This window comes from Rhinichthys klamathensis, unplaced genomic scaffold (genome assembly GCF_029890125.1).
Source record: "Rhinichthys klamathensis goyatoka isolate OS25496 unplaced genomic scaffold, OSU_Roscu_1.1 h1tg000092l_1, whole genome shotgun sequence".
NCBI classification, from domain to species: domain Eukaryota; kingdom Metazoa; phylum Chordata; class Actinopteri; order Cypriniformes; family Leuciscidae; genus Rhinichthys; species Rhinichthys klamathensis.
The window spans coordinates 219442-233290 of NW_026606631.1; the positions used below are offsets into that span (position 1 = coordinate 219442).

At 37.5% G+C, this 13849-nt stretch overlaps 1 protein-coding gene across 4 annotated transcripts in view; it reads right to left on the minus strand.

Annotated features, from left to right (window-relative positions):
* The window catches only part of wwp2 (WW domain containing E3 ubiquitin protein ligase 2), a 99910-nt gene that overhangs the window by 7342 nt on the left and 78719 nt on the right, over positions 1–13849 (minus strand). For 2 of the 4 annotated variants that reach the window (XM_056252062.1, XM_056252061.1), the window contains exons 11-17: positions 8348–8402; positions 6555–6636; positions 5425–5553; positions 3240–3318; positions 3062–3133; positions 1981–2069; positions 666–825 (exon numbers count right to left, since the gene is read on the minus strand). In XM_056252062.1, coding sequence (XP_056108037.1) covers positions 666–825; positions 1981–2069; positions 3062–3133; positions 3240–3318; positions 5425–5553; positions 6555–6636; positions 8348–8402 — 666 coding nt within the window. Of the gene's footprint in view, positions 1–665; positions 826–1976; positions 2070–3061; positions 3134–3239; positions 3319–5424; positions 5554–6554; positions 6637–8347; positions 8403–13849 lie in introns of all 4 variants that reach the window. The other 2 variants (XM_056252060.1, XM_056252064.1) reach the window with 2 other exon arrangements.

The following is a 13849-nucleotide window of genomic DNA, read 5'->3' on the forward strand; positions in this document are numbered from 1 at the left end:
GATTTTAATGTGCTTTCCTGAGTTAAATCATCTAACATTGCAGGTTTGCTTTTGCTTAAATTCTCTTCTCTCTCTCTCTCTCTCTCTCTCTCTCTCTCTCTCTCTCTCTGTGTAAATATATATACACACAATGTGTATACATACTGTATATATATATAGATAGCAAATTGTTTAATGTAACAGCACAGAGCTCTTTTTTTTTCTTTTGGAAAAAAACTTTATTGCATTATTTTCCTGTTATGACTGTAAAGCTGCTTTGAAAACAATCTGTATTGTAAAAAGCGCTATATAAATAAATGTGACTTGACTTGACTCTGGGAATGATCTCCAAAAACAACACAGACGCCCAGAGTCACACAGTCTGCTCAGAACAAGCTCAAAATAAGAGAAACACAAGGGCTGAGAAAGAATTCAACACACAGCACAGAGAATCTCTATAATATATGTTTGAGAATGTCAAACCCAGACCAGCATGGGCTCATGAAGGGTGTGTGAGAGAAGCTCTGGATCTTTATATAACACCAGTCACTATATCAGAACACAAGGATTTATTATCATGCATGAGGTTCACACTCAACCACACACACACACACACACCAATGTACAGAAATACAAAACTTCAGTTTAATGTGAAACTACTAGAGCCTTAAGGCGTTCCTTCTCACCATGGCAATGAAGCGTCCGATGAAGCGGAAGTAAGTGAGGTGGTCGGGGTTGATGGAAGAAGCAGGGTTTATCTGCAGACAGTAGTTGTTTTTACCGGCATACTCAAACAGACAGTACATGGGGTTCAACACCTCATGAGACAGCAAGAAGAACCACTCCCTACAGACAGAGACAGAGAAGAAGAGAGTCAGTCACACAACACTCTGAATGTTGCCTTTAGCTGGTATTATAATGACACACACACACACACTCTCTTAAATATGCCCACATCACTGAGACAAAATGCTGGAAAATTCTGCAAGAATAAAGAAAGTTTGGAGAATGTTTTGGATACTAACAAATCAAAATGGTTTTTACATTTGTAATTAAAAATTAAATTACAATTTAGATTTTATAGATTAAATATAGGAATGATTTAAACAGATGTCTTCAGTAAAGGGAACATTTAATTGTTTAAATCTCGACAAAGTGTTTCATTATACAACAACTTCATGTGAGAGTAATGGGTAAGAATAGACAATACAGTACTGTTTAAAAAGCTCAGAATGTCTATTCATGATGGAAACATCCTGGTTTTCCTTGAAAATACACCAACTCATTTATTTAAAAAAAAAAAAAAAAACTTTTGTTTTTACAAAAGAAGAAAGTGATATGTAGGCACAATTTGTTTTTTCCTATAAACCTGAAATCATTCTGAGCCACTTGAAGCAAATCAAATAAAAGAAAGCAGATTTACAGAAAAATGCACAAATAAGAAAGAAAACCTTTTTGTGGAATAAAACAATGAAATAAAAATAAAACAAAACATTGTAAAAAAATATATATATATATATAAATAAATATAAATAAATAATTAAAAACAAATGCAATACATTTTCTTGAGATGGACAGTGTGCACAGTGTCACATACAGTGATGAAGATGAAGACAGATTCAGCAGCACAAACACACACATCAAATCATAACCAGTTCACCAGAACCCAAGGCCTGACCTTTGAGCCCAGGGGGGATTTGGAAAGAAGGTAAAGGGGCAAAGAGGGGACCATGATTGGGGGTGACAGGGGTGTTTGGTCACACCACAGGACGACGCAGACACCTCCAGACATCCCGTCCGTGGTTCTACCCTGTGGTAGAACAGCATGACGTAACCTACCATAGGGTAAAACCACTGACAGGACACAGGAGACAGACACAGACACAGGAAGACAACTATGAGGTCCAGACACCAAACGAGCAGTTACACCCGAAACAAGAAACATTCAGCACGAGCAGGAACATGAAGATGACCAACAGCGAGACGTCACAGTGAACTTGCCTGGCTATTCCTCCGTAATCCAGTCCCTCCTCTCCTCTCATGATGATGTAGAGTCTCCGACGGAGGTCATACGGCTTCATGTTCATGATCTGAGACGAGACAGGAATCTCATTAGAACCTCAATACACACAATAGGGCTTAAAAAAGTCTTAAAAACTGAAAAGAAAGTGTTGTTCAAGGGAATGTTGCTTGTCCATCTCAGGAGGTCAAACTAAAATGATATGAGCAGTTTAGCCTAAATGAAGATTTCCGTAATTAGGAGACCAATTTGGTTTGATCTCATATTCGCCATAAATGAAAAAGAAATATTTGGCGGAAATATAACTATTTGAAAATCTGGAATCTGAGGGTGCAAAAAAATCAAAATATTGAGAAAATTGCCTTTAAAATGTTTGTTCTTTTAACTTTACGTTCGCGATTTTGCTTTATTCACTCACAAAAAATTTTTTTTTTATACATTTACGGTAGGAAATTTACAATATATCTTCATGGAACATGATCTTTACTTAATATCCTAATGATTTTTGGCATAAAAGAAAAATCAATCATTTTGACCCATACAATTGGCTATTGCCACAAATATACCCGTGCCACTTGTGACTGGTTTTGTGGACCGGGGTCACAATTTTCCTTAAAAAAAAATTGGTAAGAGGCTTTAATGGAATGAATTTAACAGATAATGTTTTGTCGTTGTATTCAGACAAGAAAGTTCTTTGAGGTTGTACAAGCCAAAATCATAATGATCTATGATAATGAATTGGGGGACAAAATTGTTCTGTGCCTTTATTGCTGTAAAAAGTTTATTGGGAACACCTCTATACAGGCGTTACTCAACATGCGTCACTAAAGCCATTTTGCAGGCATGTCATCATCATCATCATCATCATCATCGTGGTAACCACAAAAGCTGGCAATAGTTCTACGATCTACTTAGGCTTACGTATGACAGTAAAAATGTGTGATCCACGGTTTATACTACAATAAATCTGCAACAAATGATGACAAAACTATGGCCTGCCTCCAGCGAAGACAGTTTTGGTGATTATAAAAGTTGAGCTGCACCGCATCCTTATTCACTCACCTGTTGAAATGAGTCCTCAAACAGAGTCTGTCGGGATACGGAGATCTTCACATGACTGGGAAGCGCGTTGGACTGCGTAAAGAGGCCAGAAAAAAGAGGAGCCCACACATTAATTTGCAGATGCTAAATGACAGGCATGTTGTATAGCATAAGGCCTGTGGTTATTTGAAGAACTCACATGACACAAGAAGCGGAACTGGTGATATTTCCACCTGAAGCTGCGGTCGTATGCTCCCGGAGACCCACCCTGTCTCGAACTAAACAGGAACACAGAAAATAAAGCCAAAGCACTATGAGAACATTCTGATGTCATCCGTTCCATGAGTGTGTGGCGCTTCAGACACTGGCGCAGACTTCAGATCAACGTTAGCTCTTAAACCCACATGAGCAATAAAAAGGAAAACAGGATAAACTATACGTTTACAAATGGCAGGATAAAGTCAGCCATGACACCAATTCCATAAACAGGTGAAAGTGACGCATCATACAAGACAGAATGTGTGATTCAGATCAGATAAAACACTGGCGTTTACACAGGGTAGATTTAGGGAGTCTGGTACTGCACAGCCGTGATAACACAAGATAACACAAGCAAAAGGCATTTCACTTCAATTCAGAGAGAGGGAAAGTCTGAGGAATGAAACATATTTAAGACAACAAAAAGATGCATGAAAGGAACAAAGGAGATACTGAGAGAAACAAAGAAAGAAAAAAATAACTAACATTCTGAGTAAGTATATATATATAATATTCAACAATATTATTGATCTGACTGTACTGACGCTGTTGTATGAGAACTGAACTGAGCTGGACGATGACATCATTTTGTGCAGAACTGCTTTAGATGAAATTAATTAATTAAATAATTAATCTTTACAACGGAACTGAACCAACACTGACTTCAGCTGAACAACAGCCGAAATGCATCATTTTCCTGTTTATCACTGTAAAGATGCTTTTATGTATGTATAATGTATTGTATAAAGCGCTATAGAAATAAAGGTGACCTGACTGGATGTATATGTACAAATTATACACTACCCAACCAAAAGTTTGGATACATTTTTTTTTTAAATAATAATAATTTTGTGATAAGTCTCTTCTGCTCACTAAAGCTGTATTTATTCAATCAAAAATACAGTAAAAACAGTAACATTGTGAAATAATATTACAATTTGTTTTCTATTTTAACATGTTTAACATGCCTTCGATGCAAATCTGAATACCCAGCATCGTTACTCCTGTCTTCAGTGCCACATTATTATTCAGAAATCATTCTAAGAAGCTAATTTAGTGCTCAAGTTTTTTTATTATTATTATTATTATCAATGTTCAAAAACATTGGAAACACGTTTTTTTGCTGATTAATATTCTGTGGAAACCGTGATATCCATTCAAGATTTTGGGACAATTAAATTTTTTTTAAAGAAACGATATTTCAATTTCAATATTAGCCAAGGAGATATTAAATTGATCAAAGGTTACAGTAAAGACATTTATAATGTAACAAAAGATTTCTATTGATCAAAGAATCCTAAAAATCTTTTTACTGTGGTTTCCAAAAAAATATTAAGCGGCAAAAACTATTAACATTGATAATAATAAGAACCATTATTAATAATTGAGCACCAAATCAGCATATTGAGAGATCAGGTGACACTGAAGAAAATGTTCAATAACAGTTCTTTTAAATTGAAATTTCACAATATTACTTGGTGAGCAGAAGAGATATCTTTCAGAAATAGTAACACTTTACAATAAGGTCCCATTTGCTAACATTAGTTAATGCATTAGTTAACATGAACTAACTATGAAAAATATTTTTTTTCAACATCTATTAACCTTTGTCGATGTCAGTTAATAAAAATATGATTGTTCATTGTTTGTTCATCTTAGTTCACAGTGTATTCAATAATGTTAACAAATACAACTTTTTGATTGTAATAATGTATTAGTAAATTAACATTACCTAGGATGAATAAATGCTGTATAAGTATTGTTTATCGTTAGTTCATGTTAACTAATGTAGTTAACTAAAGTTAACAAACGAAACCTTTTAAATTGTTACCAAAATGTAAAACTTTTGAATGGTAGTGTACATATAGTTTATATAAAAATGTTGAACTTTATTATGCGTCATAGACCTACATTGTATTGGCCAGATCTGCTCTCATTTTCTCAAGACATACTGAAAAGCTCATGTATGTGGATGTGAAGCTCCCGCAGACTGAAGGTGCTGTGAACCCCTTTCACCATCAGGTCCTTGATCTACTGTGTGTGTGTGTGTGTCTCTCTCGCAGTGCACTCCTCCTGCCTTCACATGCAATCAAAACACTCTAAACTATAGCGTGTGTGATGTTTACCCTGACTCAAAGCCTGGTCGAGGGTCTTTAAAGGTGGTGGTGCGAGAATTGTGGTCCACAAAGTATCGCACCCCCTCTGCAGTGTACTTCATCTCCCAGCCGGGCGGCAGGGGCGGCTCCTGGATCATCCTGCAAACGGAGGAGGGCAGTGAGAGCAGCGCACCCTGCTGGACGCTACACACACAAGACTGGGGGGGGGGAGCTCAACTATAGAGTAACATGCGGTTTTTCTGAACAATCTAAAACGCAATGTACAAATAAACAAAATGCAAAAATCAAAAAAATGAGCAAACAAATAAACAATGTTTTGCAGCTTAAGTGGATGAGTTTGATAATGTGTGGTTTTCACTGGGTCTCTATCAAAGGACTGATAAGAACATACCAGTGTGGGTGAGCAAGCAACTAGACAAAGCTACCTAACGCAGCTGCCTGAACAGTAATGCTGCTTTTCCCAGTCGTTTTACAGAGCCAGGCATTAAAAGTGTGATCCACACAGCATGTGTAAACTGCATGGCCAGCGTCAGTTTGACTGATGTAAGGCCATTAAGAGCAGTTCATATGTTACACTATATTTAGCTGTGGGCAAATCCGAAATTGGAAAATGTTTTTGAAAACAGATTTATGTTTGTGGATATGCTGCTCATTTTAACAGCCCGGAAACTACAAACACGACCTTGTTTCCAAGTGGGCGGTAGCAAATCAGACTAGAGCTGGCCCTTTTAGCCAACTCTTGCCCACTTTCCTGATAAGAAGCATTACAGCCATTTTTTTTTTCTTTGGCACATTACATGGCGTGACACTATTATTTAGTGTCAGTATTTGAGATGTCATATGTCAATAACAATGTCTTACATTGATCAAAGCATGTTGTATGTAGAGTTCAGATTTTTAGCTACCTATCATTAGTAACTTGTATTGCCAACTATATTTTCTAAAGGGTAGCTTAACTGAATTATGACCTGCTTGTAGCTTAGCAGTTTTAAAGTCACTTCCCCAACTGGTAAACTGACGCTTGACCAAAACACACACACTATTTAACACCCACTGACTGAAGTCTGACGAACTCCACTGGAATCTACAGATGACTTGCTATGGACTGCATGTATCATGTGACAGGAGGACATGATTACCCTTGGGTTCGAGGGTCCTCCCACTGCGTAGTTCGGGTGTTGTGATTGACATAGTACACTCTTCCGTTGTCCTGACGTTTCTCTGAGGGAAAAGAGAGCACATTTAGAAGTTCATTGTACAGCTGTTTTGCATTCATAATGGTTGCAAACTAACTTTAAGCTTAAAAGTCAGTCTTAGCCCGAAACCAAGATAAAATGCTGTGTTATGTGGTGGTTATGCAGTAATAATGCATTACAAAAGTAAGTCAATTACTTAACTGTTGCTTCCTGTTTAACATACAGTGATGATGCAATAGCGTTATTGGGAGCAATTGTTCAGAGAAGATACATTGAGCATTCATATTAAACTGCTCATTAAAGGAACTATTCATCTAAAAATGAAATCTGTCATTATTTCCTCACCCTTATGTCATTACAAACACACATACCATTTACCTTTTTTTTTCTTTTTTACAAATAACTGCTATTTACTCAATTTAAGCTGTTTTTCCACTAATAATTTCCCCCATCTTGATGGATTGGGTGAACGATTCCTTATCATATTGAAAAATATACAAAAGTAATGTAATCTCCCCATGGGCTGATGGGTAAGACGGTGTCAAATCTGACAGAGCTGACTGAAAACTCACGAGTCCGTGGGGCATCTCGCTAGCGCGCGCTCCAACATACCTTCTCGCATCTCACTTCAGCTCTCGATTGAGTTTAACAAGAAACCTTCACGATTTCAAGAGCAAAAAAGAAAAGAGAAAATCTGCTGGCCAATTCCTTTTCCACACAGAGAGAAGTGTGTGTGTCCCGTACCCCTCACCCCCTCTTGGTCTGACATCTTGTTTTCATTAACAGTGGTTTGTGGAGCACACAGTAGCCCTCACATTACTGCACACACAACACTCTCTCTTTCTGCCTTCCCCTCTTTAACCCCCTCCTCACCGAGAGTTCCCAGCTCCGGTTCACAGTTATACACTGAACGCTACTCTAAAAAAGAAAACCACCGGTTTTGACAGAAATAACTATTTAAATATTTGTTTTGTTTTTCAGCAACAGATAAGGATACAGATATATTTTTAATTTTAAGTGTAAAATAAAATAACATGTAAAGATCTGATTTTAATTACATCATTAAAACATTATTTTAAAAAAAATAATAATGTTATTATTAGACAAAAAATTATAATGAATTTTATTGCACGTCTCTAATGAAACACAAAATGTTTTGCATAATTAATTAGCACTAAACTGTATTCTTGACAACCAGTTTCCTACAGTGTGCAAGTCTCATGTCTATAAACGTATCACTCGTCGCGTCCAAAGAATACTTAATTTATTTATTCAGCATGTTTCCATGTAATAACAGCCTCTGCTTCATGTTGTGGTTCATTTTGTGGCTGATTATACATTAATCTTTACTATTATATGCATGTACACAGCTGCTTTGTGAGCAAAATGGTTGCAAATTTCTTTCCTTCTTTGTTTTGGCCTATGTTCAACTGTTAATCATAATATGCTATGCTTTACGTAAAAACCAATACATAAAATACCGGTAAGTTACTTCACTCGATAGCCATTGTTTCCTGTAGACCACAGTCAGTTTTTGTTATGGTGATGTGATCCACCAAATTTGACAATTTATCAGTAGATGCAGTACTAGAAAAGTATGAATACTGGAAAAAACAACTTAGGCCAAGCTGATCATAGGCCTCTCTCTACTAGTAAAGTTAACATAAATAAAAAAAACTCACATTGAGCTCATAAGAGAGACCTCACCTGAAGATAAAGCATGAGTGACGACTTACCCCATCCTGGAGGAAGAGCACCGAGCGGGTCATTCTCCACTGCGACTCCAGATGGCTGTGAGGGACAAACAGAGAGAGAGACTGGAGTTAGGACACACTTTCTTAACCCCCCTCACCCACCAGAACCCGCAGAAACCAGTCCAAATAAACTACCAACCCAAATAACAGCAGGAATAGACAAATTACAGCAGTACTGCAAAACCCCCTGTGGGACAAGGTGCTGACTCTAAGAGGTGTTTCTAGAAGGCTATGAACCCAACAGATCACAGAGTTTGCCTCCACTTCTCAGAACGGAGACTGGCAGAGGTGTTCAAGTGCCTAGCTAGCGCCGTCCAAATGCTACATGCCCGCTACAGGCAGAAGACGACACACACACGCATGCAGTGTTCCAGTGATCTCACTGGCTGCTGGAAAACCCCACCCTGTCTCCATCCGCCCAATGGCGACCCCACCCATGCCTCGTCCTCTTCTAGCGGAGCTGTGAAATACACAGGGAGGCGCGATGTCTGAGCGCACTGAAGTGAACATTCATGAGCGCTCCAGATGGCCCAGCCCCCCACCGGACAAAAGCACCTTTATTCACCCACCATGGCCATGTTTACTCGGAGCGCACATGTGTGTGTGTTTGGCACCGAAAACATCCATCCAGTGTGTGTGCTTTAGGCATAATTATAAATGAAAAACAGACAAACACACTCTGTGGGCATGTTTGTGAATTTATGCCCTGAACGCAGTATAAAAACGCACAGAGTAGATTTAAAAACTTTCTTTTCTTTTAAGATAACATTATAAAGCTAAAGGAATAGCAGGCTTTTAAAACCGCAGGCTAAATCCAAATATTTTAATACTTGCGAAACTACCCAACGTCATGAAACCATGTGCTTTTTGAAAGAGAATTTCTACTTTTCAATAACCAATTTTATCAACACAAAATCCAGGTAAACAGGTTATCACTTTCAGACGGTCCCCTATGGTGTTCCTGTATGGACAGTGTATTTTAAAACAGGTTGTTAGGGGGTCTGTGAAAAAGCTCAGAGAAAAATATAATTGAATATGCAAATAAAACCAAATTATTATAATATTTATGGTAACACTTTATTTTACAGTGTCCTTGTTACATATATGTTACATGTACTAACCATAGTAATAACAGTAAATTATGCACAATTGCATGCAACTAATCCTCAACCAAACCCTAAAGTACGTACATGTTGTTAATTAATATTACTCAGTACTTAAATATATAAATAAACCGCAACAATGACACCTTAAAATAAAGTGTAACCATTTTTATTTATAAATAAATAATATAATAGATATAATTAAATTTACAGAATTTGACATTAACGTTTTATTCTGTTTTCTAAAGACTTAAAGATTAATGACGGTTACTTCATTACTTCGTTACTTACTTCATATTTTATAGTTTATTTTATGTTTCTCCATGTGTATATAACTTAACAGTGCCCTAATGATGGGTAGAAAAAAAGGATACAGTACATGTAAATATATTCCAGATAATATTGTATGCATTTCTAACAATTTTAACTGTTCAAATGGGTCTTTAAACATGATTATGTATATGAATTAGGATAGGACAAAGAGAGCATCATATATAAACCACTGCTCTAAGAAACAGTAGTCTTGCTGCGGTCGTCGGTGTTCCCGGTGTTCTGTTCGTCCGTTCACTGATTATATTACTGCAAATGATAGCCCTATACACAGAGTATGTGTGATTGCAAATTCAAAAGAAAAAGAGAAAAGCGAGCGTGCGCGCATTTAAAATACTCCAAACCCCCAACCTCGCCTGCCCCATGTTATCGGTAATACCACTGTGAACATTTCCTCACCGTGACATCCATAACAAACCCTAGAGTAAAGCTCTCACAGAGTCACAGTTTCAGGGGAATCAACCCATAAAGTCTTCAGTATTGTTGTCTCTGCTGGTATATTAGCACTTTAACATCTAATCGCTTCACCTTTAAAGGAAGTGTTAATGTTGCAAAGTAAAGGATCTCTCTGGGGAGGAAAAATCCTTTATTTTTATTTTTTCAGTTCACTCTAGCTTGAGAAAAGGACTAAAAATGCGATGACCACTAAAGAATCATGAGGGTTTGGGCCTTACAGTGTCATTACATTCATTTTAAACTCCAGAGGCGTTCCTATGGTTGCAGCCAAGAGCTCTGACTAAGCAACGTTTCTCACAATAGCTATTTCAACATTGTTTTGCCCTTTTTCAAGCAAGTTATTTCATCAGTTGTGCTTGTGGATGAGGCGTATCTGAAAGCCCACATCTTCATTTATGAATCATTACCAGTTGTATGCCTTAGTTGGGCTAAAGATGGTCAAAAATGAGGGGGATGTTAAAAACTAGTGTGTGTCAGTATGCCCCACCCTCAGCACTTTCTATGACTAAAAAAGGTAGGAAAAAAATGAAAGAAAAGCATGACATCATCTTCACTCCCTCTGCACGACCATTAGATCCAAACCAACCCTCAAAGAAACAGAGAGAGAGAGAAAGAAAAGTGATGGCTTGGAGAAAGAGAAAGTGAGCAAATACATAAAAAAGAAGACAGAACAAAACAGAATAACTCACTGAGATATAGAAGGCTCAATGTCCATACAACTGGCAACAGAATAAAAACTTTCCTTTCTTTTAAAGGAACAGTTTATCCCCCAAATTAATTCTGCCACGAGTCAGGGTGGCGCCATGTTTGTCAGGAATGAAAACGAGGCATTGAGGGACAGAAGTACAGTGCGTTCAATAGATTATACTGTTGTTTAACAACATGCCAACAAAACGTTTTTTTTTTTTTTTTTTCATAAAACAGTTTTGAAAGTTGAGAGTTTTGAAAATTACATGATCTAGTACCTTAATACAGTATGCACCATTGTAAAGACAGAAGTCTATCCCTCACAGTCTCATTTTCATCGACGAAAAATTCTATATGCCGTAAAATTGTTGAATTAGCTTTGTACCATATATGCTATATTTACACAAGCAACCGTTTTTCATTTTTGATTTATATTGCAAGTAAACTTACATTCTTGCAAGTTGAAATAGTGTGCAGGATTTTTCTTTTCTAGTTTATATTGGGCTTTAATTATTGCCTTTGAGCATTGATCTTTGCAATGTAAGTGAATCAATCAAAACTAACTTTAGCTGGACAATAACTTTATTCTAGAGCTGCTGTAAAGCCAAACAATCTGTTACTTTAATTTCCTATTATCACTGGAAAGCTGCTTTGAAACAATCTATATGGTTAAAAGCGCTATATAAATGAAGGTGACTTGACTTGACTGTCCTACACAGCTATCAATGACTTGCAGGTGTGCTAGTTTAATTGTACATTGATTGTATTATAAAAATGATTGTATTATCTACATTGCTAACATTTACATATCAGCACCAAAATGCCATTGAATCTCTGTGATGTAATTTGCTGGTAATGAGCATGATAGTAAGATAATCTCCAACTATTCCACGTTTACATGACAACGATTTGCTTAAAACGGAGAAGTTTTTCCGCTGAGTTTTCCGCGTACAGACGACACCATTGTCAAAACGATCCCCATTCACACAGATCCGTGAAAACTACCAAAAACACTGCATTCTGCTGCCAGGCCATTAGATGGCGATGAAATACTATAGACTGAACACGTAATACGCATGTGCATGACGTCGTCATCTTCAGAGATTCGCGTTTTTTGTTGTTTACACAGAGACCGTTTTCAAAAACGTGCACTTTGAAACCCGTTTTCAAAAGTTTTCAGGAACCCAAAACGCTGTTGTCGTGTAAATGCAGTGGCGTCGGAAGCAAAAGAAATGTGGGTGGGTCATCCTCCAGAATTGTTTTTTACTGGAGTAGCTTTGGGGAGTTCCAGAATTCAAATGCCTTATCTAAAATGTGTATGCAATAATGAGTGATGCGAATGAGTGAGAGTCAAAATGAAACGAGCGCAAATCCGTCTATGCACGCACGCATCTCTCAGAAATCAGGGCTTGGCAAGAGTAATATCAACTCAAATAGGCTACTACATCATACATGTTCCACGATATGATATTTAAATTATTTAATACTTGTACAATATGATACTCGAATGAATGGAATAAGCACAGCACGATCACAAATCAAACAGCGCGTTAATTGCCGTATCTGCGCGTCTCCGTCTCGGCAACCAAACCAGCTCTAATAGCCTATCAACTAAGATTCATATACATTAATTACTACTTGATATGTCTATTTAAATGTTTTAAACTTCGTATGATGTGATAAACTACATGATAGATGTCTTTGTCTCTCTCTTGAAGCTGACCCTCGCTGTCCCCGCGTATTTGACGCTCGAACTGTGAGGGTTTTTTCCACTGCAACTTTGTGTCGTCTCAGTTTATTACGACTCTCAACTGTGTGGTTACAAAGTATATTACAATGGCATCGAACACAGCTCAGCCAATAATAATAAAGAACTGGAAGTGTCCGTTTTTATAACATGTGTTTTTGACACTTTTGTCTGGCTATAGCATGAGAACAAATTTAGCATAATGCTGCCATCAAGGCAACGTCTTTTTAAGAGACAACCCTGCTTATTTCAGCAAGACAATGCCAAGAGTCATTCTTAGGGTTGGGTATCGTTTGGGTTTTATCCGATTCCAGTACCTACTCGGTATTTTTTAAACGGTTCCGGTGCTTAAACGGTTCTTGAAACGGTACTTAAGAAAACGAAACCGCACACACTTTATCAAAAAATAATACCCTTTAATTTACAGGGCCAAACTGGACACAATATTAACTTAAATCTTTAAACAATATAAATACAAGTAACATATGGTAATAATAAAACCAATATAAAATAAAAATTCATATTTACATAATATCAAATGAAACAATATTGTATCAAACAATGTAATAATACTGGAGATTAATAGAGATTACTAGCAGGCAGAGCTGCCAACTCTCACGCATTGACCGTGAGACTCACGCAAATGACCCTTTTCACACAGAAAAATCGCGAACAAAGAGGACACGGACAGACAAGACAGAGAAGGTTACTTTTGATATGGAACAAATCCACAGCTGTCAGATTCTGTCAATATTTTTACGAGATTCACACAATAAATAACGTTTTGGCTCTTTGAAATGTGACAGATCGCTGTAGCGCGTCAGTTCAAACGGCACTGATACAGCAGCCTACAAATCCACTGCTTCTTAGCTACGCAGCGTTGAGTGAACCTATGAAAGAGAACATCTCTGGTTACTGGTGTAACATATCTCTCAATAGGGAACGAGACGCTGCCAAGCTCCTCGCGCTGCCGACCAGCTTCCTTTTTCGGCAAAGAAATCTGAGGAGCAGATGGCGCGCGCGCCAACATAGTATGACGACGTAAGTGCGTCGATGCGGCGCCCGCGCCATCAGCCAATGAATTGGCTTGATTCTATATGGGATTCAGACTATCGGCACACCCAGAGGGCGTTCTGACGCGTAATTTTACACGTGAAATGC